The sequence below is a fragment of the Brachyhypopomus gauderio genome, chromosome 12 (genome assembly GCF_052324685.1).
Source record: "Brachyhypopomus gauderio isolate BG-103 chromosome 12, BGAUD_0.2, whole genome shotgun sequence".
NCBI lineage: Eukaryota > Metazoa > Chordata > Actinopteri > Gymnotiformes > Hypopomidae > Brachyhypopomus > Brachyhypopomus gauderio.
This window is the reverse complement of record NC_135222.1, coordinates 5,333,129-5,358,419: the sequence shown is the minus strand read 5'-3', so window position 1 is coordinate 5,358,419 and position 25,291 is coordinate 5,333,129. Positions and strand designations below refer to the sequence as shown.

The 25,291-nt window shown below is 47.6% G+C and overlaps 1 protein-coding gene across 1 annotated transcript in view; it reads left to right on the top strand.

Moving 5' to 3' along the window:
• The window catches only part of rabgap1l (RAB GTPase activating protein 1-like), a 79,651-nt gene that overhangs the window by 42,939 nt on the left and 11,421 nt on the right, over positions 1–25,291 (top strand). The window contains 7 exon segments of the mRNA XM_077024604.1: positions 7,350–7,463; positions 7,805–7,879; positions 11,079–11,204; positions 12,184–12,327; positions 14,460–14,501; positions 18,832–18,948; positions 18,950–18,964. Of these exon segments, the coding sequence (XP_076880719.1) occupies positions 7,350–7,463; positions 7,805–7,879; positions 11,079–11,204; positions 12,184–12,327; positions 14,460–14,501; positions 18,832–18,948; positions 18,950–18,964 (633 nt within the window).

Sequence of the window (25,291 nt, the reverse complement as noted above, 5' to 3'; positions counted from 1 at the left end):
CCTACAGCCCTCCCAAGACACACACACACACACACACCTTAGAACCGCCGTCAGCCCTAGGCAAATTAACATGCGGTGCGGTGCGGCTGTCGAGGTGCCCAGGATGGCTCGCTGACAGATGAGTTTCCAGTGGGTCCAGGACAGCATCTGCTGAGGGACTTGGGAGACCTCTTCAACACCGTGGAGCGGCCAGTGGCGCCTGCAGGCCCCCTGGTTTATAATTAACACGGGGGACCTCATCTCCACCGCGGATGAATCTCTGATCGCAGCATGGGCGAACGGTGATGATGACACTGGCGATGATGATGAAGGCTGAAGTAATAAGATTTGTTTGTTGACGCTTTGGCAAGTATATTGATGGCCCGCCACAGTCAAATGTTCACGTCTCATCATGTATTTATGGGCAGTTTTGCATGCTTGCCACTACGTGAACGAAGAAAAATGAGCGCGAGTGCTTCAGACAGGGAAATCGGGTCTCCCTGGCTAACATCAAACAAACCATCGAGGGTTCTGATCGTCAGGCCAAAGATGCAGGCTGAAATTGTGCCATGCCATACTGCTGAACACGGCTGACTTCTTCCGTATGTCTAAGTGGAACTTCTTACCCATGTCTCTTTGCTTCTTAAACATGTGCAATTGTGTAGGCCTACATCGTTAAGGCTGCGTTTAGTGTCAGCTGAATGTGCAAAGCGATTTGTGAATGAAAGCATGCTTTTTTTATTTTGACTGCCTGGTTCCAGATCTTGAAACCATGGTGACTAAGAGTCTGATTTGCATGTGCGCCGAACAGCTACTGCTCCGATGGCAAAGAACTCAAATACATGACTGTCAGCCTATGACATGCTATCAAGTGAAAGGGAATCTGAATAATGTTGTGCAACGTTAACCAACATCTTTCACCGGGGGTGGTGTTCCCGAGTGGTGTGGGAACGGCTGGTCCCGGTGCGGTTCCGGTGCGGTCCCGGTGCGGTCCCTTGAGCGCTCTCACATGCCGCACATCTCCGGATTAAGCTGTCTGGCCTTTTTCCTGCAGACCTGTATCACTATTTAAAGCTGTTGTGGTCTGTGTGGTGGGTTGGGTGTGTGTGTGTGTGTGGTCTGTCGATTCGGGGTGTGTTTTCTCCCGGTGACACAGCTAATAACAAGCCGTCAGCCTGATCACACGCAGCACCGGCTTGAATTATGCATGAACAAGATTAATGTGTGCGCGTGCCGGCAAGGCCCGGGCAGCTTCAGTCTTCTCCACCTCCGTCTCTCCTCTCCTTCTCTCCTTCTGTTTTCCTGCTCCTCACCAGAACTGGCCCAAACAATCAGGCTAAGGTGGCTGTCCTTCCTCTCGGTCACCTACTCTCTCTCTCTCTTTTTTTTCTCTGTCTCTCTCTCTCTCTCTCTCCATCTTACACTTTCATTTCTGCTGTAACTTCACAATGTAAGCTGCGTCCTAGACGTTATCAGATGTTATATGTGCTCACTGGGACCCCTGTGCCGTCTCCATGAAGTGATATAAATATAGCGTTGCTATGCTGGCAGCAGATGTAAAATTACATTTGGCTGCTCATTCAAAGTGTCTGTGGTTCATTACGTCACTTTGGATATTTTGATGGAAAGCCTTTGTGCGTGTTTTGTTGGCTGGGGTTTGGAAGGTCTTTTCAAGCTGACAATGTTAAACGGGAGACCCTTTTATGGGAATGAGACATTTTCATTTGAGATGAAAGGAGTGTTTTGGTCCCTGGTATTTCAGCACGGAGTTTTGCGAATACAGTTGGATTTCTTGGCGGTCGCTGTCTGCTGGGACTCTAGAATCTGTGTTCTAGAACCCACCTGTGTTCTAGAACCCGCCTGTGTTCTAGATGCCCATCTTATGCCATGTGACCTGGTGTGCTGCATGTTGTCACAGCTTTGGTTTGCCTGAACAGTTGAAGTGAACTGATGTACTTGCCTGTTTAAAATCATCCGACCTTTGCACCTGAAATATACTTTAGAGTTGGAACACAATAATACTGACTACAATGCAGATAAACAACACAAATAAAAGCACATTTTTGGCTTTTAATTAATAATGAAAATGTTCTACAATGAATACTACAACGGATACTTTGGCCTTTGGCTCTTGGCATTGCATCATACTATTTTTATCTCTCTCTCTCTCTCTCTCTCTCTCTCTCTCTCTCTCTCTGTCTCTGTGTGTCGTGTGTGTGTGTGTGTGTGTGTGTGTGTGTGTGTGTGTGTGTGTGTGTGTGTGTGTGTGTGTGTGTGTGTGTGTGTGTGTGTGAACATGATGTCAGAGCAGTAATATAAGTCATCCCTTAGCTTATCTTACGACAGCCACACTGCTCTCGGACCTGCTGCAGATGGCACCTGCTGCTTGCTTAGTGTCCACTGGGAGAGTCGAGAGCAGCATTCAGGTCAGGTGACTCGTGTAACACCCCCCCCCGATTAGTGTCCTTGCCACAGAATCTTCTGGCAGACCTGCAGCCAATTCATCAGTCTCCCTCACTGCGTCTCAACACTCTCACCCTCTCACCTCCCCGATCCGCCTGGCGCTAACACTGCTGGCTCTTCCGAGAGGCTCCTCTCTGTTCCTGTCAGAGACTCTGCTCTGGTCTCCTGCCCCTGCCTCAGATGCCCCGTCTGGCTCCATAGCGCCGCCCTTCTGTTGTGATTGAGACCAGCGCAGGCTCTCCTTCTGGGTGAGCAGAGGTGATTTATGTTTTCTGTGTTGTAATTATTTTATTAATTTGCCTCCTGAGAGCAGACCCAGACCTGCACTCTGTCCAAACTGTGGGAGTGTGGCTCCTCAGCACACGTCCCTACCAGAGTCGCAAGGTTTGAGGCGTTCTTGTACCTTGCGGACAGAACGGGGGTTGATGTGGTCTGCGTCCGGCGAGGCTCTGAGCGGCGGAGGCGTTTCCGCTCACCCCGTTCTGCTCCGCCGTGTCTCATCTTGGCGTGGAGCGCTCGTGTAGGTGAGACGACCTCAGATCAGTGAGCCTGAAGGACGTGGAGTTTCTCCTTCTCTGGAAGCGCTGGACGCTCAAGCAGACACGCTTCCTTCCAGTCGGTCCACGGCAGCCACTCCATCACACTCGTCCTACAAACATCCCCCCAGACCTGCTCCTGCTCACTTACAATTACGCCTGTGAAACGATTAATGAAAGTGCTTCTTTATCATATCAGTTCTGGTTCTGAGAGGCGACCCCCTTCGTTTGGGTTGGGGTTGCCTCGCGCTGTCTGCTGAGTTTATTTCTGAATGCTATTTATCAGTAACCCAGCATTTATGGGGCGGTAGCATTTCTTTTTCATGTTTGCTGAGGTTATGGGGGGGTGTTGGTAAAGAACAGAAACAAAAACAATCCGGTGAGCCCTCAATCAGCACAGCATCGTACGATCAACCCCACACTGCGTCAGAATTGCTGCATGAGCACTTTGTTGCGTTTAGAATCAGCCAGATCAGTGCAACATTACAATGGAAAGAGCAAACAGACAACAGCCATGTGATGCACGGGCTTCTACGCCTCTGTGGTTGCTGCTTTCTTCTGTACCTTAAATCAGAATGATTGCAGCTCTCAAAGTAACATTTCCTGCGCTCCCACTGTGACAGAATTACAGTGGCTAAACCAGAAGCAGCACCATCATATCCATCCTCTCTCTCTCTCTCTCTCTCTCTGTGTGTGTGTGTGTGTGTGTGTGTGTGTGTGTGTGTGGAGGGGTATCTGCAGGGCTCCTGCTGTGTTTCATCAGCACTTCCCTCCCGCTCCTCCTAAACAGTTCACCTACCCCTTCCCCACGCGCTCCTCTGCTGACTAATGGTGTGTCTGTGAACATCGTGCACACAGGGCAGACCACGAGCCTCGCGCCCCAGCAGCCGCACTGCACACCCCAGGCCGCCACAGGCTTCCTTGGCCGGAGAGGTTTAAGAAGGGCTTTACTGCAGAGGTGTAATGTGGTCGTCACTTGTGTAATAGCACGGCTGATTCAGTACGTGGTTATTTATAGTGCGCTATTGAGGGATAGATAATAGGGAGGAAAAATGTGTGCGTACACATACATGTGCAGGCTTGATTAATACTTCTAGTGGAGTTCATTTTGTGAACTCTGCAAAAACAAAACTAGGTCATCGTGGTCACATATAATATAATGACCTTCATGAGAAAGCTCTATAATTCCCAGATTACTTACACATCCCTTGTGTTGTTCAATCCAACAACAAAATGTCTACTGACACAATAAAGAGTGGTGTAACAGTCCAGTAAAACTTTAGTGCAGCCTCTTAGTTCTCACAAAGTAGATTCTTTGTCCGGAGTCTCCTAACCTGATCACCTGATCTCGGGTCCGTGCTGGGTCTGGGCTCCACCCGGTTGCAAACGGGAACTGGACGAGAAGAAGAAAAGAAAAACAACATTCACAAAAATGTCTACGTTTGCAGCATTCTTGTGCATTTGACATGGGAGCCTACTAGAAACGTTGACAAGACGATTCCAACAACTTGCTTTACAATTTACAACAAAATGTGATGGGCATAGCTGAATTTGCTTGGTTTCTTCAGTGAGTTTTAAGCCTGTAAGTCCTGAGCGAGGCTCTGCACACATTGTGCAGTACGCGCGTTAGGTACATAATGGAGCAGTACACTTACTCTGTTTAGCTCTCTAATTTTTAGCATTCAACATGATGCGTCACATTTCTGATGCTATGTTACTTTTTTGTTTTCAGTAGGGTCATCGGCAACCAATAAATCATTCGCTCGTGTGTGATTTCTCCCGAGTCCCGTCCCCGCCCTCTTGTTCAGCTGGTAGAGCTTTGATGAGGGTAATTAATGAAACTCAAGGACTTTAAGTGACGCGATACAGGTCAGAGGAGAAATCGGGCCGATCCCTCCCTCTCCGGAGGCACCTGACTAATGACGCTTTGGATTTGCAATGACACACACACACACACACACACACACACACACACACACACACACAGGTAATCAACTCAAACCGTCGATGGCGCGCTGTCACAGAGACGCCGGCTGCCTGCGCCTGGTGTTGAATGACACCACCTGTTTGACGCGGCTAATTGCTAACAGCAATGTGTATCAGAACAGGTGCCAGAGTTGTCCAGAGTCGTTTTGTTTCGAGTCCAGTTTTGGGACTTCCAATAAAATGCTTCAGCTTGAGTTTGGGATGTTGAAAGCAGATCATTCATACCTCGAGTAATTGATCTGGATTTTTTGGGTCCTACACGCTGCAGTTTGTGGCCACTGCCTTGCTTCTCTGCTCTGTGGAAGAGCATAATCCTCTTTTCTATAATAATGCCCTCCGAGTTGTTCTCCCTGGCTATCCTCTTACACCTAATCCATGGTGATGAGAGTCACTAGGGCCAAGCAGCCTGATGGTCTGGAGTTGTGCTATATGAGATTAAATATGACACCTGAGGACAACCGGCGTCCTTTTCCTAATACCCCCCCACGCTGCGGTCTGTGGTGGTCAGCTCCGATTGGTGGCGAGGATGCAGGAATGACGAATTCTGGAAGGATGAAAAATGTTTAGCTAAAATATTCTAATGCTAAAATATTGGGACTTGTCTCTGTGACTCCCTTGACCATAACTACCCCACAGCCCTTGTAATGTCACTTTTTTAATGCATGGTTAGCTGACCAGGTTTGTTTCTGATGGTGTTGAATGTGTAATTACAGAAGCCGAGGATACTGGCCCTGCTCTCTAATGCTGAATGGCTCTTCTGATGATGGTTGTGTTGTGGGTTTTGTTCACAGCTTGTTTCAGCATTTTACTCCAAACGGTTGGCTTTGCTATGGTTCTCTACTATGGTCCTATTCTCTCTCTCTGTCCTAAGAGCTTGGAGAGATTCCATGGGCTGCTCTCAGGACTGTGTGCTGCTTTATCAGGACTGTGTGCTGTGAAGGAACACACTGAATGTAAAATCAAGCATTTGAGTATTGAAGTGTTCCGGTATTTGCAATACTACTATTGCAAACTATGTTTTGGTCCTTGTTGGTTGAGTATACAAAGTAACCATTTTGACTTCCGTGGTGGTCTAGTTGTTGGGAGGGAATGAGCATGGACCTTGTGATGGCTCAGCTCAAAGACTACGCACCTGAACACGCGTAGATGATCAAAGGTTCTGAGGAGAACTGTGATTACCGAGGCTTATTAAAGAAGATGGTTTTGTGCTGTGTATGTTCAGAGCTGTGTTCTGTCTTAATAAGAGGCAGTGAACTTGCATGGGTATGAGTCTGGCTTAGAATAGACGGCCCTGCACAGAATATGCTCAGTTCTCGCACCTTTCTTGTTGACTGTGTAGCAAAGCATTTGAATAGCATTTATTTCAAGGCTTCGCTTCCAGTTCAGTCTGTCACAGTCAGTGGCTGCGTGTGTGTGTGTGTGTGTGGGGTGAATGAGTGCGTTTGTGCTTGTGGGTGTGCGCGCACACGAGAGAGCAGCTCATCCATCAGCGCTGAAGGCACTTTATCTGCGACCCTCCAGTCTCTGTCTTGCAGAACACATTCTGGCCCGCCCTCGTCTGGGAGCCGTGTTGGGACGGATCGCACCCTCTCAACGAGTTCACTTCAAACTGATCCCAGAACAGCTGTGCTCCAAAACTATCTTCACGTTCACCGTCGTGTTATTCGAATGCTTTTTGATGGTAAAGAAAGTGGAAAATGGTTGGCCGCCTCCACAGTGATGTGCGTTTAGTCCGATTGTGTTACGGCCGCCCTGCCAAGGTCAGCATGTCATTTAAGTATCAAGGCCTGTTGAGAATGAAAGTGTCGAGTGTGTGTTTTCAGCACGATTGTGTTGCTCAGATGGACCTCTGCTTTTCCATTAGAAACGTGTGAATTGTTGGATGTGTTGAAATGGATGGTGTGGAACACTGAAATATGATTAAAATTAATACAGGCACAAGTTTTAACTGATTCATCAATTGGAGACTGGAACACTTCGAGAATAGACAAATAAATAAATGTTTTTTTGTTGTTTACGCCACTCCACACAGCTTCCGTTTGGTCAGCTCACTGCTGTGCTCTTGTGCCAACAAAGATCTGTTCATCAATTATGATCAGTATTCCCTCCATCATTCCCTGTAGGGTTTTTAATTAAGAACCTTCCTTCTCCATGGTGGACAGGCACCCATCATATGGAGTAAGGAGAAACACCATTAGCTGTGCTAATTAAAACACTGACCAGATATTATTGTGCACCTATGACAGTTAATAATAATATGGATAACCCTTTTTCATTTTTGCTGAACTGTTTTGATTGTAAACATGTTTCAGTGACATACAAGTCACATTAGCTGGTGTATGGGTGTGTGTGTGTGTGTGACCTCTTTGACCTTGTGTTGTGCAGGAGTCTGCTCAGGAGAGCGTCATCACCAGAGACATACACCGCACCTTTCCTGCTCATGACTACTTCAGGGACTCGCACGGTGACGGCCAAGACTCCCTCTACAAGATCTGCAAGGTGAGCTGTGCTGTTTGGGGGCACCTCACCCACCACCCCCATTGCAACACCCCCAGCTGGGTGGCACGTTTCGGGGGGGGAAGGGGGGTGTTGAGAGGCCCCTGCTCATATAAGGAGTTGAAAAAGCTCTCCATCACCTGATTGGCATTGTCAGATGAAATGATCCCTGAATTGCACCCCGAGGACCCCTCCTGTGCTCAGGCAGTGCAGGGGGGGGGTTGTGTGTTTCAAATATCTGCACTCACTTAAAGTGGCTGACACAAGTAGAATATGTCATAATCATGGCCCGTCACAAAGCTGTCTGTGTGATTCGAGATGAAGTGATGAGAGGTTTTCTGCAGGCGTATTCCGTCTACGACGAGGAGATCGGCTACTGCCAGGGCCAGTCCTTCCTGGCTGCCGTCTTACTGTTGCATGTGAGTAATCTTCTTACTCTAGAGGTGTAACGATGCATCAATTTGATCCGTGCATCTGCTCTGTAAACTATGATTCTGTTAATCTAGTGCATGGACACAAATCCACGTTGTAAAACTGAGTTTATTTCAATATTTTGTGGTGAAAGATGGTAATTAGCATTTTTCCAGAATCGCTTAACGATCGTCTCCTGCCAACCAGACCTCATTGTTCATTATACAGGTAAAATTTGTTTTTTAGATCATGTCTATATTACTGAGGAAAATTGTCTAGAATATGGCTTCCCTGTAAAAATCATAATTGATCGCCACAAGCTCTATGGTATTCACACCTAGACGTTAACCTCCGTTAACGCAGAACAATGAGAAACTTTCATGCACAAATGTTAATAGCGAATGCTTAAGTGTTCAGGCAGGGAAGCCTGCTGGGTGGCACAGTGCGGTGTGCGTGGGCATTTGTGTGCAGCTGTGTGTTATGCACCATGGCTCGGAGAGAGCCTGGCCTGACCTGGGAAGCCCGGGAGGTGGCAGGGATATTAATGGCCAAGACCGTCTACCAGCAAGAGCCCATTCAGAACTGGATATGCGTCTCTGTGATTTAATACCCATGTTTTCCTCTTTCCCTCACACACATGTACACAGGGCTGGCCCTTCCATTAGGCAATATAGGCAAATGCTAGGGGCGCCGTCTGTCCAGGGGGGCGCTCGCGTGCATGCGTGTCATAATTTCATTGTTTAATAATATTAGTCAAATTAATCATTATTATAATAACAACACACACCACCTATCACCCGCGTGCCAACCCGCCCTCCCCCGCGCGCTCTGCGCACCTCGTTAGTGTTTCTCTGTGGGGAAAAAGACACCACAGCGTGAGTGACATCTCCCCGTAAAGACGTCAAAAAGGCAGAAGTCCTCTGGTGCCCAGGGTAGAACAATGAGAAAAGTGCAGGAAGAAATGCGACAAAAAAAACAGGTAATATAATGGTAATATGTGGTGAATTAACACTATAACAGTGGCGAACCGTCAGGGACTTCAACGCCTTCTCTGAAGGTTAATTGATCTTAAAAAGGATGCTTTATCTATTATATGTAATATATGTTAATAACGCTTCACCAATAATTTGTATTTTTCCTATAAATTGGCTTTCAAATTCACGTCACGTCACGTGGTTAATATACTGCCACAATTTTACAATACTGTCATCATACTGCCCATTCCTAGTAGGTGCTATTATTAGCTTAGCTCAGCAAGTTTTAAAATAAATATATATTAAAACACACATATGCTCCTCTGTTCATTGCAGATTGAAATAATAATGTTGCAGTAGGCAAATTGCCCTGATTTGCACAGGTGGTGGTAGTTGTTTTTTTTAATATTTTTTTTATTTATTATTAATATTTAAAATTTGTTCTCTGCACTATGTTATGTAAAATAGTTTAAAAATATTTTTTAAATTTATTTATATTTATTGCTTGTTGGTAATATTTAAGTCATTTGCTTTTTATTTGTTTCTTTAATAGTGATACAATCAACCCAATGATTGATGATGCAGGGGGCACCAACCAAAATCTCGCCTAGGGCACCACATTGGTCAGGGCCGGCTGTGGATGTTCATAGGTGCATGCAGTGATGGCTTAGTTACCTTGAAAAAGTAATCCGATTGCTGATTACTCCTTTTAAAAGTAACTTAGTTATGTTACATATTACTTGATTTTAAAGTAACTACGTTAGATTACAAGTTACTTAGTAGTTACATTCAGCAGCAAAATTAATTTTTCCAATACTCACTTTATTGGAAGTGCATTTTTAACAGTAACAATGTACTTCCTGACATTTGAATAATATATCTCCTGACATTACGTTTGTGTTGCTGCACGGTATTATTTGTAAATATATTTGTAAATGTAATACAAGCGAACTATACAGTCAGACAGCTATTTGTTGTGAAACAAAATACCATTACAATTTCAAGCATTTTAAGTAGGCTACGTTACTCAAAAAATTCCAGCACTTTTCAAACCTGGAACACAAAGCAACATTAAAATTCATCAGGTAAATATTCATTCCCCTGTTTTTGAGGGGTGTTTATTTAAACTACCACATATCGTTAACGGACAACACTGCACAGAATGACGTGAGAAACACGCTCACGCTCTCACAGGTTCGTGCGGAGTCTAGCGCTACGGTCAGACGCAAAAGTATAACTGAGCCAAGAAGAAAGCAAAAATATACATTTTTACTAAGGAAAATTAAAATAGTAACGCACAGTTACTTGGAAAAGTAACTTTAATCTGATTACTGGACTGGAAATAGTAACGCGTTATATTACTTTTTACTGAAAAAAGTGGTAAGATTGGAGTAATGCGTTACTAAGTAACGCGTTACTGACATCACTTGGTGCATATACGCGAACACACACACACATACGCGCACAAAACCCCTACTGCCTGAGGCAGACAGACGGAAGCTTTTCATTGGTCCAGCAGGAAACCACTCCCTCTTCATATTATGTGCCCAGTCAGCTGCTGTGTGATGCGCTTGTGCTTTTGTTTCCTTTCATGTCCACCCTGAGCTCTGACTACAGCCTCACTTACAATCTGAAATTCTCCCTCCTCGTGTTCACCAGAAGCCCTATATGTAACACCCCCCTCCTCTCTATCTCTCTTATCCTGTTTAATTTTACTGAAACATTCATCAGGTTATTCAGTCTCTCCATCTCTCTCTCTCTCTCTCTCTCTCTCATTTCATTGTTCTTTCTTTCTCTCTAAATTTCACTTACTGTTTCACTGTTGGTTTTTCACTTTTCTCTCCCATATATATATATATATATATATTATATATATATATATATATATATATATATATATATATATATATATATATTCACTCACTTTCTTTCACTCCTCTCATTCTCGTTCCCTCTCACCTAACTTCTTGTCTAACTCCTCGTATAGATGCTTTTATTTTTATTCTGTCTCTCTCAAAACAACCTTAACTTCCACTTCCAGTAACAAATATGTTTGGAGAAACTCACCTCTGCTTTATAAGGCTTAGCTGTAGAGAACGGTTCACTGATTTAAAAAAAAATGTTCTCATATAAAGCACGTGTGTTCATGGGGCCTGGATTTGTGGGTTTCCTCCTCTCCAGAGAAATTGATTCTTTGTGTAAAAACAAATAAACATTTGCTGTGTGTTTGTAGATGCCCGAGGAGCAGGCCTTCTGTGTGCTGGTGAAGATTATGTATGATTACGGACTCAGGGAACTGTACAAGAACAACTTTGAGGATCTGCACTGCAAGTTCTACCAGTTGGAGCGCCTGATACAGGTCAGGATTCACGTCCACTCCCCCTCCAGGGACGACCCAGTTGTGCAGTAGATCGGCTCAGTGTGTCGTGGGGTGACCATTTTCACAACACTCCCCTTTGTGGTTCTGCTGTTGATGGATGTGTACACGCATAAGAACCCTCTCAGATATTGCACATGTCATTTGCGGTTGTTTTAATAGGTCAGGCGAACACACAGGACCGTAATCACAGCGTAGACGAACGTGGGTAGTGTTGCAGTAGATGTGGGACTTGCACGCTTTGGTTTAGACATTTGCCCGTCACGAGTCCATGGGAGAAGCCTGGATTGATTGCGAGCTTTGGTGTTTGGAGGTGCTCGACACCACCTGGTCTTTGAAACAGAACTGTGACGGAGCTCAAGTGTCCTCCAACATTAGACAGACTCTAATTACAAAACAGGTTTTAATTTTGGGCTGAAATGTGATTAGGAACAAAGTGTAAAAGCTTTTAAATTCATTGATCCAGAGAAACACACACACACACACACACACACACACACACACACACACATGCAGGTGTCAAAAGCCATACTGTATAGCAACATCCTCTTTGTTAGGAAATCCCCACTGTCTCTTCCTCTTCTTTGCACTGCATGCTTTAGAAAGCCTTATAAAGTGTCAGGGGTGTGTTGTCTCTTTCACGTTACCTCAACCCCCCCGTTCCTCAGATTGAGTGTCATTCTTATACTTCCTTCGTTTTTCTTCATTATATCGTAACACACTGCCAACAACAGAAAAATAGGAAAAGAACGACGTCTGATGTAACAACCACACTGGCACGTAAACGATTTCATTCATAGTGTCAAAAACAGAGGCTGAAAGGAGGCAGGTGTGGTCAGGGCAGGAGGGTCTTCTCTCTGCACCCCACCTGCATTGGGCTCCACATCTTGGGCCGCACTGACCCGCCTGCACTGTGTCTCATTCTGACTACGTTTGTCTTCCCTCCCCCCCCTGTGTGCAGGAGCAGCTACCCGAGCTGTGGGCCCACTTTCAGGACCTGAACCTGGAGGCTCACATGTACGCGTCCCAGTGGTTCCTCACGCTCTTCACCGCCAAGTTCCCCCTCTGCATGGTCTTCCACATCACCGACCTGCTGCTCTGTGAGGTCCTGACGTCACTTCCTGCCACTCCGACAATGCACAGACATTCAACAGTAAACGCCGTAGCTGCAGTTGTAGGGAAGAGCCTAAGCAGAACTTCAGAGAGGGTGGCCGTGTTGGTTTGAAGACCATCACAGGAAGTACCTCCACCTTTCATAATGTTCCTTATCTGGCCCTGTGAAAGTAGCTACCCACACCAATATGTGTCTGTCTCTCTCTCTCTCTCTCTCTCTCTCTCTCTCTCTCTCTCTCTCTCTCTCTCTCTCTCTCTCTCTCTCTCTCTCTCTCTCTGTCCGTCCCGTCCTCCCTCCCTCCCTCCCTCAACCATTCAGAGTGGTTGTAGCCTGGGGCGAAACAATTAAAAGTTTCCTCAGTCTGTCTCAGTCAATGAGTTGTGTGATGAGAATCTGTTAGATCTGTCCATGGCCAACCCCGTCCCCTTTATCTCTCTTCCCCCCCCCCCCCATGCCTCCCTCTCTTTCTCTCCTCTCTAGCCATTTCTCCACCTTATTGTCTGGTGTTCCTTTCCTGACACTTGGCTCTCAGTCTCTGGCTCTCTGACCATCTTCCTGTACTCTGTCCATTCAGCTCCTGCAGAGACCCTGATCACCCAGATCACACTTTCCCCTGCGCACTTCATATTAAGCCTAAAGCTACACATTCTGCATTAATAGTACCTATTTTAATTTTTTTTATCTTAATTTAATCCTAAAACTGCTCTAGTGATATTAAGAAATTGTATTGTGCATTAGTTTAAGAGCCCCACTCTAGATTAAGTTTAGGTTACTGTTCACTTTAGATAAAGACTCCCTCTGTTAAAATAAAATGGTAAAATTCAGAAAGATAAATGTAATTCTGTAACTAGAAATGGGTGTTGAAGGACTAACCATCTCCATATAGGGCCATTTTAACCATATATGGCTTAGTCTAATAGTAATTACCATTTAAGACAACCCTTACTCAGTCATGCACTGGGAAACACAGTGCATCAGGGTTAATGCATAATACTGAATCATTCCCTGCAGAACAATCTCTCTCTCTCTCTCTCTCTCTCTCTCTCTCTCCCCTCCTCCCTCCCTCTCTCTCTCCCTCTCTCTCTCCCTCACACACACAAACACACACACACACACACACACACACACACACACACACACACACACACACACACACACATGCATACCCCAGTTATAGTACACACTCTGTGATTTTAGCCATTTCCTGCCCAGCCTTGCAGCGCCATCTAGAGGAGGTTTGACCGAGGCTCCCATCTGTGTTATTAATAGAGTGAGGGGGATATTTTTAGCTCCGTGTTGCCATGTGAACGGGTTATCTGGGTGATGCTTGAGACGGGTGTTTCCATGCGGGCTTGACTTCAGCACCGCATGTCTGTCCGCACTGTGATAGCACCTGCTGCCACGCCCACCCACCATAACCACTCCTGTCCATCACTGTTCATCCTGCACTCTGGGTGCACACGTCCACCTCACTATTAGTGCGTGTGCGCGAGCACCTATATATCGGGGTGTGGGTGTGTGTGTGTGCAAGAGTGCACGCACGCTTGTGTGTGTTTTCAGCTTGTCATTCTTCCTCATTGTATCGCTGGGCTATTTCTGGACATGCAAATTCCCTCTACATTCTAACCTTCATTTGCATATTTCTTTGGGAAATTCATCAGGAATTCAGAGCTGCTCCATTCTGCAGATTGAAGCTTTTCACGGCATATCTCTTATTTGGCTTTGACCTTTGCAGAGATCATGAAGAAGAATTAACAAGATTAATAACCCATTAATAATCTGCCTTTTTAAATGTATTTATTTATTTTATAGCTATTACCCTTTATCCTTCTATATTTTTGTGACTGCAAGCACTACGTCAAATAACACTAATAATATAATAATAAATATTATTATTATTATTATATATCAGTAAAAAGAATTATAGCAAAAAAAATCATTTATTGCAGTTTTACAGCAGCATTCAGTGTATCCTTGCAATAAGCAGACTAAAAGTCATGTAGGAAAAGCATAATAAGAGTCTCTACGTAATTACTGGAAAGATTGCCTGCTACCTGAGGGATTGTTGATGTTGTGTTAAGGGTGTGCTGTGAATCATCTCTCTGTTCTCTGTCTTTCTGCAGGGCTTGAACATTATCTTCAATGTGGCTCTGGCTCTGCTGAAGGTAAAACACCAGTTCCTTCCTCTATAGCGACAGAATGTAGAAGTGTTTGGACAAGGGTAGAGAGAAATGCCGCTGGTTCTCGAGGAAGAACTTGGGTTTGAATTAAAAATGACCTTGGTGGAGCTAGACTGTGGCTGGACGTAACCGTTGAGCAGTAAGACACCCAGGACATGGTGAACTAAGTGCAGACTTTGATTTCCATGTTCCTTTAAACAGGACTAGATGGCCATGCAGACCATGTCCTTGATTTTCATTCTGTTGATCGGTACACACAGTGGTATACAGCAGCCTCTGTCTCCCCTGCTGGTCAGAGCTGAACTGCAGGAATTCAGGTTTTTTAATGCCCCATGCAGCTGTTTCACAAATGATTCAATATTTCTGTATAAATAGTGCTTTAAAGTGAGAGATTATGAGAATGACAAACTTAATTCCTTATTCCTTACATCTGCAGAATTGGGTTGCGTTCCAAATCTGCTTTGTTGCTACATCCTGAACACACTGAAAAACCTTTGAACCCTAATGAAGCACTGAACACCAGCATGCTGCAGTAAGGACTATAGCGTGTCAGTGGGTTCGTGGTGCACCATCTTCCCATTTGATAGTAAACAATGGTGGTTGCTTAGTGTTTGTGTACACAGTCTGTGGATGGCGGTGTCGGTGTCTCTGTTTACACTTCTCTTCTATGACTGCCTTGTAAAATGTTTGTTTTGTTTTATTTTATATTTTCCCGCAATTTGCACTGGGGTTTTTCAGGCAAACGTCTTCACAGGCAATCAGATAGCAGTGTTGGGAGTTGAAAGGTCAGGGCATGTCTTGTCTCGCTGTTATTGGTGCTCGGGAAGGACACAGCAGAGGTTTCAGACTCCCAGGCCGGGCTCATTAACCCAGGAAGGTCCTTACAACTGAGGCTTCACTAATGACATCACATCGAGACATCACCAGCAAGCAGGCAGGACTGTTTGTTCAGCAAAGCTCATACACCTCGCCACGGTTGCCCTTTCAGATGGAGCTCCATTGCCGTGTAGTGAGGGTCACTCCGTAGACCGGCGTTGTACAGCTGGTGTCCTTGAGAAAGGCCAGGGGGGTTAAATCCAGTTACAGGATGAGAATTGTTATTTCCGACGAGCACAAATCTAGTAATAAAGTAGTTATCATCATTGCAAATTGGACTTCAATTACTTTCAAATGGGAAATAAATGAGAGCCTCATGTTGTTCATAGTTGACTTGTTTGGTCCTTAATTGAATCAGGAGCTTGGTCTCACACCGCCTGCACGCCTGTGCCTGGATCAGCTCCTCACATCTAATGTGCTCACTTGGTTTCGCCACGCAAACTCGTACGTGTGTACAATACATGTTCACCTTGTTTAAGCTGCAGTTACATAAGAATACAAGGGGTGGAGGTGCGGGGGATGGGTGGAGGGGCATGGGTGGGTGGGGGCTGAGGGGAGTTTCATTGGGTTCAGTTGGCCGGTTTGCTGTTGTATGAACCCTCTGTGTTACAGTACTGCGTGTGTTCTCTGTGCCAATAGCGCGTTCAGTTTAGCCATACAGTCATCCTGCTAGATCACGTGCCCTCATCACCCATTATGGAGGTGGCCATCCTTCTGTCAAAACAATCCCAGCCTGCTCACAATGGGCTGTACAGTCACCTTGTCAATGGTATTTAGGCCTTGGGCCTCTAAAATACCCATAATTTTTTCTAGATGCCAATACAGATTTGCGTGTGTGTGTGTGTGTGTGTGTGTGTGTGTGTGTGTGTGTGTGTGTGTGTGTGAGATAGATTTATACAAGGGTGAAATATTGGGCCCAATATTGGGTCCTTTGTTAGTTAATAATTGTATCCATGAAAAAAGCCAAACAAAATAAGTGCGTAGGTCCGTTCTCCCCTTCACTGGTGTTGGGACGGCGGCAGATGATGTTGTAGACGTATCCAGGCCATGGATGACCGAGTGATTGCATAAGTGAGAATGAGAGAAACCGAGAGACGGAGAGAAGGGAGGGGAGATCTAGGGGGTTGCACTGCCTCGTTCTCATTGGCTAGTCATTACGGCATTCTCCCCCGAGGCACCCACATGCCCCCCTTCCTCTCTTTTGCAATCCTTTTCTCTCTCTCTCTCTCTCTCTCTCTCTCTCTCCTCCTCTCTCTCTTCTATCTCTCCTCTCTCTCCTCACTCTCTCTCTCCTCTCTCTCCATCTCTCTCCTCTCCTCTCTCACTCTCTCTCTCTCTTCCCCACATGCCCCCCTGTCTGTGCATCCTTCGTGAGCATACAGAATCTGTTAGCATTTAGCATTAGCACGTACACATCTCTCAGTCAGGTCCAGTATCCTGTCATCGACTCAGCCTGCCAGAGTCCTGCTTATGCCCCTCCTCTTCTCTTCTTCCTCCTCCTCTCTTCCTCCGTCTCTGCCAGCTAGCTGCCTTTTCTAGCAACGTCTCTCTCTCTCTCTCTCTCTCTCTTCCTCTCCCTGGTTCTCCGCGTTTCATCTGCTTCTCTCGTCCGTCTCGGAGCTGCGAGGTGGAACATTTGTGGGATCTGCAAGCTACAGTGCAGGCCTGTTCTCCGGCTCCTCCGAGCAGAGCGCGGCCCGCAGGACCGGGGCGCGCCTCCCACCCTTCAGCCTCCGCCCACGCCTCCTCCCGCCGGCTGCCGCTCGCTCCGCGCCAGGCCTTTTGCTCCGCCAGACTCCTCTCGGTCTCTCCTCCGGGCGCCGAGGTGCCGTTGCTGTAATCTGCGAGGAAGCTGCCTCCCCAGCCGGATGCCGTGAGGGCAGGGAGTGTTCCTGTGCACGTGGACTGGGATTAAGACTGGGATTAAGACTGGGATTAAGGGGGGGAGGGTCGGCATTTCTGCTGGCGTTTGTTGCCTGCTCAGAGCCTCTGCCCAGCCCTGTGGGTATGCTGGCCTGTTTTTGCATGGATGCTGCATCTCCTGTTCCGGCTGCGTCTCCTCTCCAACCCCTGCCGTGGGTTTTGCCTCCTCAGCCTCCACCATCCTTCCTCTCGCAATCGCTCCCACACCTCCGTGGAGTCTGACGCGCGGGGGGCCGCGGGCCGATTATGAGGTATCCGCCCTCCGACGCGCGCTGCCCGTCGGCAGTCTCGCCGTGACGACGCGCTCGTCCCTCTGCCTGTTGCCAGGCAACAGATCGCTGATCCGAACGCCGAGGAGGCGGCATCCTTTTTATAGGGCGAGCCGGGAGGAGGCCGCTCCAGCTCTAGACTACTCGGATCGCTCGTTATGTTAACCAGGGACCGTGGGAGTGACCACACTTCGCTGTGGTGTAGGTCCGGAGCCGCCATTTGGGGACCGACACAGCAGGCGTGGGCCTTCGAGCAGCGATGGAGAGTCCGGGCCGTTCCTGGCCAGGTGCTAGAGCGCACACAGACCATGCGTCCCCTTCCGGAAGTGAGAGTGCGCGTTTGTTCTCATTACGTGGAGCGTGCAGGTCTCAGCATGATCGTGTGCGCGTGACGGTGGACCGCCCAACCCCCCCCGACCCCCCCCAGCAGACGCGCGAAGGGCCAACCTGGACTCGTAACCCGTCCTCGCCCCCGCAGGCCCCGTGCCGCCCGCGGACGTGACCGTGGCGGAGATCGCGGCGGACGGCCAGCCTCCGTGGGAGGAGGACGCAGTGCACTCTGGGAAGGGGAGTCCCCTGGCCCGGACCCCTGACAGTGAGGCACCGGCACCCCCCCCAGCTCAGTCCCCCATCCCCCCAGCATTGCGTGCGCTGGAGGAGGGCGAGTCTGCAGGAGAGGGGGGCGGTGCCCTGGGCCCAGACTACGGAGAGAGGGTCCTGTCCCTGTTGGGCATGGGCCACCGGCTCTTTGTACCCGACTGCTGGCGGTGAGGGGCAGCTGGTGCCTTTCCTGCCCTGTTCCAGTCAGAGCTGTATGAGTGCTGTAGCGTATCAGCTGGCACCTGTACCTCTAGACCTTTGATGTTAGACACTTAATAGTTTACTGGTATTGAAAACACTTTGTTGCAATACACGTGTTCTCCATAAGGTTGTGCTGTGTGCTGTGATTTATATGATGTAATATCGGTAAAGAATGTGAATTTCTTTTGCATGTAGTCTTCATTCTGGATATTCTGACAATATATGATTTTGTTGCATGTGTGAAGTCCCTTATTGAAAATGGGCATTACTAAGAAAACATAGGAGGCCTCTAAAACCAGTACATCACTGTAATTGGCAGGCCAGTCAGTCCCAGTAGAGTCAACATTGACCTGCTTATCTTGTTTCTACTACCATTTTACATAAACATTTATCAGGTTATTCAATTCTTTCTCTCTCTCTCTCTCATCTCTCTCTCTCTCTCTCAGACATCGAAGGAGGACCTTCTCCAAGCCGACTTTGAAGGTGCGCTAAAGTTCTTCCGGGTTCAGCTGCCCAAGCGCTACAGGGCGGCGGAAAACGCCCGTAGGCTGATGGAGCAGGCTTGCATGCAACATCAAGGTAGGAGGCCCAGGCCTCAGCAGCCCTCCACATAAACCCCACCCTCCACATAAACCCCACCCTCCACATAAACCCCACCCCACAAACTGCAGGACCCCTCTGGTGAAGTCGCTCTCAGTGGCTTTTGGCTCCAATGTTTGCATTGTTGTCCTGTGTGAGTTGTTCTCTGCATGTGACGACCCCCCCCGGCTGCTGAAGTCATTTTCGGGGATTAGCGAGACCCCGGTGGCAGAATAATGAATTGGTTAGTCAGAACAGAACACCACACACTCACTGCATCCACTGCAGTGTGTGGTGAAATGTTTCTGAGATTTCACTCCAAGTACAGTTTTCTCTGCTGACTTCACGGTGCCGGAAAACGTTCTGACGTATTCCAGAAAGTGTTACAGCGACGAGTCGTGTTGGTTTGAACGTGTGCTCAGCGGATCTGAGTCTTTATCCAGTGTTTTGGAATAAATTCTGCACATTACTGCAAGCGTGCTGTATGCGTTGCCCGGTCCTGCCATGCAGGTTTGTTCTGAAGCTGAAACAAAACACCACCCTGCTGTCATGCTCGTCTGTTCCTGCAGGCCTTAAAGAGGCGAGGTGGGTGTGTCGGACCAGGTTTGGAACTCACATCTGCAGGGCAGGTAGATTTGAAGAGCTGAGGAGGCTCGCGGTGAAGCAGTTGCTCCGATTCAGACACACCAGCGCTGCTTCACATCAGCCAACGTGCGGCCACTTCCCCGCTGTGCTCTTCATCATCATGATGAAGAACATCATGAGACTGCGAAATGAGTCACGCGTATTAGGGATGTCCTGATCCAGCTTTTTGAACTTCCGATGCAATACCGATATTTATTTGCACTTCCAATCCGATAGCGATAACGGCTGATACCGATACCGGGCCTATCCGAACATGTATTAAAGTTTAAAGTTATTTAGCAAACTTACCTTGTCGTTTTACTCTTGATAACAAGTAGCCAGCTAAATTAGGTGAGTTTGAATAATACACAATGGTTGGTAAGGAGAAACTGACCTGTTTATTTAGCAGTTAATAAACTCAAAATAGACAAAATAATAAACAGAAATGGCATCAGTAAAAAAAAAAAGTGCAAATAATATTCTAAATTGTATTTTAAAAAGTGGCAGTTTGTCATGCTTCGCAAACGTTTCTGCCAGTGTTAGTTGTGTAGGACCTTTCTTTTTGTCTTCGGTTTTCTTTAGAAACTCTTCATGTTTATGGTGGTATTTCGAGAAATGCTTAATTAGATTGGTTGTTTTAAAGGTTCTTACAGCTTTACCACCACGCTTGACTTTACTGTGGAATATATTGCACTCTACCTCTTCGTCTTTGTCGTCCTTTGAGGTAAAATAATCCCACACAACTGACATTTTTACGGATAACTTCACATGGTTGTCTTAATGGTCAAGAGATGCCACTGAGCTAAATTGGGGAGATGCTCGTGCCTGCCGATCCGATACCGATACGCATTTTTTGCAAATATCGGCGGACAAGCCTAACGCGTATAACGTAGTGGTACATAGTGCTGGTGGCTGGGTGAGATGGTGTTATGGTGGACCCTGGTCACCCTGGGTGAGAGGTGTGATGATGGACTCTGGTCACTCTGAGCAAGCACACGGTGATTTGCATGGTTTCGTGAGAAGATGTCTGCCTGACTGAACTGGGGGAGCTGCACTCAGAATCTAGTTGCTAATTCCACTTGTCTGTTATGGCTGCAGATCTTTTATGCTGGTTTTTACTAAATTGATTTGTGTGTGTGTGTGTGTGTGTGTGTGTGTGTGTGTGTGTGTGTGTGTGTGTGTGTCCCATCTCTCTCATTTCTTTTGCACTCTCTCACATCCCCCATGTCACTATCTGCAGGATTTCCTGTGTCCCGAGTTGCTCAACGCCACATCGGTAGTGCTGTAATTCTGTAGAAATGATCCTCTGAGCACAATACTTAGAGGAGAGCCTACGTGTTTCTCAAATGTCTTGTCTGTAGTGCAAGTCTTCTCGTAGGGTTGCAGACCCGTACATTCAGACTCTTGACTACGGCTCTAAGCTGTTAAATAAACTGGGTGGCATGGAGGGGGTAGGCTTTAGGACCCTGGAAGGTGGAGAGGAAGGGCACCCGAGCAAGGTGTTGTCAACAGGTGCAGGGACCCACTCGCTCACAGTGAGTCAGCAGGAGAGAAGCAGTCCGAGTTCAGAATTCAGAGTCTCATTCGTCCTCTCATAGATTTACTTCTCAACGTTACTCTTCTCCCCCGTTCTCTGTTCTGTTCCACCACACACTGCAATATGTCTTCTGGCATGTACCTGGGTGTGCACTCTGACTTCTCCAGCCACACCCGTACAAACTTGTTGTCCTGTCATCACTCCCTCCCTCCCTCTCTCTCTCTTTCTCTTTCTCTTTGGCCCTCTCCCTTTCTTCTAAGCAGGTACGTTACACTCGTTCTTAAGGGAGTCAACAACAGTGGCGTGTGTGCGTTATTCTGTGGGGTGGTGTTTCTTAAAGCGGTTGCACCAGCAGTGCCTGACTGTACTGTTTCATGACTGCAGTGTAGGAGCGGGCACCCCAGAACACACTATGAGAGGCTCTTCTCACCGTTGACAGCAACTTGGGCTTAACGGCACGTTTTTTTTTAACGCTTGTGCGGACTCACTAAGCTTCTCTGACCTGAGCTGAGAGAAGCAAATGAACCCTGCACCCTGTGTGTGTGTGTGTGTGTGTGTGTGTGTGTGTGTGTGTGTGTGTGTGTGTGTGTGTGTGTGTGTGTGTGCGAGCGAGCGAGCGAGCGAGCGAGCGAGCGAGCGTCTGGGCACTGCCAGCGCCCTGAGTGGTGTCCAGCGAGCTGGGCTTGTTTGACGGGCTCGGTTGGAAGTGTGAGACACGGAGGGTGAGACAGGAGCCTTGGGGAGGTGCGACAGGTGCCGGTTACTCTCACCTTTTTCTTTGAGGTGTGACTTACGCTTGAAGACTCACCAGGCCTTTGTTGAGGTTCTTAGTTTCTTCTGATTTGAATGGAAGCCATTTGCATCTGAATTTGCACCTCAAACTTCAGTGTGTGTAGCAGAGTGAGACTCTGAGGGTTGTGAAAGATGGTAAAAGAGAAGGAAGCGGATTAGATGTGTACACAGGAAGGCTTATGCTGTATCTTCATATCAGCATCAGAGAAGAGCTCTGGACACACACACACACACACACACACACACACACACACACACACACACACACACACACACACACACACACACACACACACGTTCCCAGGGGCCGGGCCCAGAAAGCTGTCATCCCTCCCTTGACTGGAGACGTGTCAGCCGAGCTCTTCTGGCATTGTTGCGGCACAAACCAGGCACACGGTCCTCTCTCTGAAAACCGGGCACATTTGTAGAAGGATCGACCGGTCGGCTAATCAGCTTACGGAGTTCCCTGGTACGGGTGGTGCGGATGGGGGAGAGCACTGCTGTCTGACCCCCCTCCACACACACACACACACACACAGAGGATTAACGAAGGAATTTGTATTTCACAGCCTCTTTATTGCGAAGGACTTTGTGGAGGGGAAAGGAGCCTGGGTGAAAAGCAGCAGTGGGGTTTCTTACCCAGGCTGACGGGACTCCAACAGCCTTGACATCGCTCTCTTCTGTCCTTCTTAGGGCTTGTGGGTATTGGAGTTTTTGTGCTTGTTGAAGCAGGATGTTTGGTAGAGTCCGGGATGTTCTGAGAGCAAAGGGGAAGAGTGGACAGTGAGACCAGAGGGAAAATTAAGAGCGACCGAGGAAAAAGTTTGGAAAATCTGTGTGTGTGTGTGTGTGTGTGTGTGTGTGTGTGTGTGTGTGTGTGTGTGTGTGTGTGTGTGTGTGTGTGTGTGTGCGTGCGCGCGCACGCGTGTGTGCATGAGATTTCAGGCGCATACTGAAGGACAGCCGTGTATCAGAACCAGTGAGTCATTGAGGTCTGACTGACAGAGGTCACTTCCCCCTCCCCTATCTCCGTCTCTCTGTCTCTCTGTATCTCTATCTATCTATCTCTCTCTCTCTCTAGCTATCTTTCTTTCTTTCTTTCTTTCTTTCTTTCTTTCTTTCTTTCTGAACTTTTAGCCAGGGGCTGGTGAATGTGAGCCCTGTGTAAACAGAAGCAGGATCCTCTTGTGGAGAGAGAGGGGAGTGTGAGACAGGGCTCGCTTGTGTCTGTCCACTGGAGGGATTCACGGGGACACGTGGTCCTCCAGCTCGCTTTCCCCGTCTTGCCTGCCCCACCTGAGAGAGTGGGGAGAGGCAGAGCACACAGGAGGGGTGTGTTCATGTGACTGTGTGAGCGAGAGAGACAAAGTGCATACCCATTGGCTGGATCTCCCTGGCTCCGCCCCCTGCTCTGCCTCCTCTTGCTGGGTCCAGTGCTTTGGCAGGAACCGTCTGCTGCTCAGCTCAGACAGACCTGTCAGCAAACCTGCTCTCTCCTCCCTCCCTCCCTCTCTCTCTCTCTCTCTCTCTCTCTCTCTCTCTCTCTCTCTCTCACTTGCTTGCTCACGCTCTCACCGGGCGGCTCTGTCTTCCTGGCACACACACGCGCTCTTATCAACATACACACACTGTGGCAAGATGATGGAGGAAGTGTCTATCACCGTGGCTTATAATGCCCACGTCATGAACCAGATCTGTGAAGAGGACATCTTTGCCAGTCTGGTGGCAGACTCCAGACCCAAACCAGCGGTAGGTGTCACAGACTGGGGCCGCTGTGGCTAACCCTTGGTCTGGGTGGATTGGACCATTAGTGCTGATAAAGCTGCTTGTGCTCTCCTGGTTAAGGCATCGAATGGCCACTGTAGCAGGATCCTGTGCGATGAACTCTGACCTGTCCTTTCTCTGGCAATAGTCCTGTTATAGTCCTGTTCATGTACTTTCCTTGTGTTTGCCGTGTCCTCCCGCGTGTTGACGTCTTGTGCAGAAATGTAATTTTCATGATTTTCACAGTGTTGTAGATTTTTGCAATTACTAGATTTGCTGAAGCTCAAATGAGATTTTCTTTGTCTCTTTTGTGTGTTTGTGTGTGTGTGTGTGTGCGCATGCCACATGCCTTCACAGGAGAATGTTTTCAGATTCCACATTTAGGCTGTTCTTGTATGCTTTTAAAAAGGAAAGACAAAATGTTTTATAAAAAGAAAGGTTGCTGAAATGTTGGTGTTCTTAGTTTGTGATTAATATGTCTAGGATTAGATGATGATTATATTGTCACAGTTAAGATCTTGACTAGGTTTAAGGTTGGTGAAAATTCAGCTCCGTGTGTGTGTGTGTGTGTGTGTGTGTGTGTGTGTGTGTGTTCACGCATGCGTGCATGTCTAAGCAGGAACGCTTGGTTATCAGACTGTAATATAATGTTTCATGTTGTGCGACCTAGTTCTGGGCGTTTTGAGTACACAAAGATAGTGACGTCAAATCGATATTCAAATATTAATGTGTTCCATATATGCATGGCTGCATGTTTAATGGATTTAGCTGAAAGATAAGCCATCGTGATTGTTCAGTTACAGGACGTTAAGGCGTGCGTGTCTGCGCGTATTGTGTTGTGTGTGAATGTAGATGTATATATGTGTGTCAGTGTCTGTAGCGGTCACGGAAAACAGTTATTTGAACGGAAAGTGCCATGGGGGAGTTCTTTCCACACAGATAGAAGGAGTCAGGTAGCTGTGACCAGTGTGCATGTGCGTGCGTGCGTGCACGTGTGTGTGTATGTGCACCCTTTGCTGGAGTCACACTCCAGCTTGTATACAGGTGGCTCCCCTGTCCCGTCCCGTCCCGTCTCGTCCCGTCCCGTCCCGTCTTTAACGTGAGTGCTGCACCTACACCGTGGGGCTTCTGTGCTGATTACACTCAACAGTTGTGCAGTTCTTCCTCTGAACACCGTGTCGTTCTGATGCAATCATGGCCGCCTTTATATTCCTACATCGAGCCTCCAATCAGATTCTTTCTGAACTTAATCTCGGTTTTTACCCTCTCTCCTCTTTCCTACCCCTGTCTCTCTGTTTTGTCTTTTGTTCTCTCTTAATTGCCCCCGTCTCTCACCAGTGCCCCTCCCTTCTCTCCACGCTGACTCTCTGTATTCATAATCTCTTCCCCCCCCGCCATCGCTGCCTGGGTGACACCCACACAGTGTATCGTGTTGCTCGTCCCTGGTCGGGCGGGGATCCGCGGTCCTGCTGGTCCCGTCTGCGCGGGACTGTCCAGAGCCGATCCCGCGTATGTTCGTTTCACGTGGCTGAGTGAGGTTAGAGGAGCTGCCTCCACCTGCCTCCACCAGCCTCCACCTCGAAAGCCTCCTCAGGTGCTCCAGGTCGGAG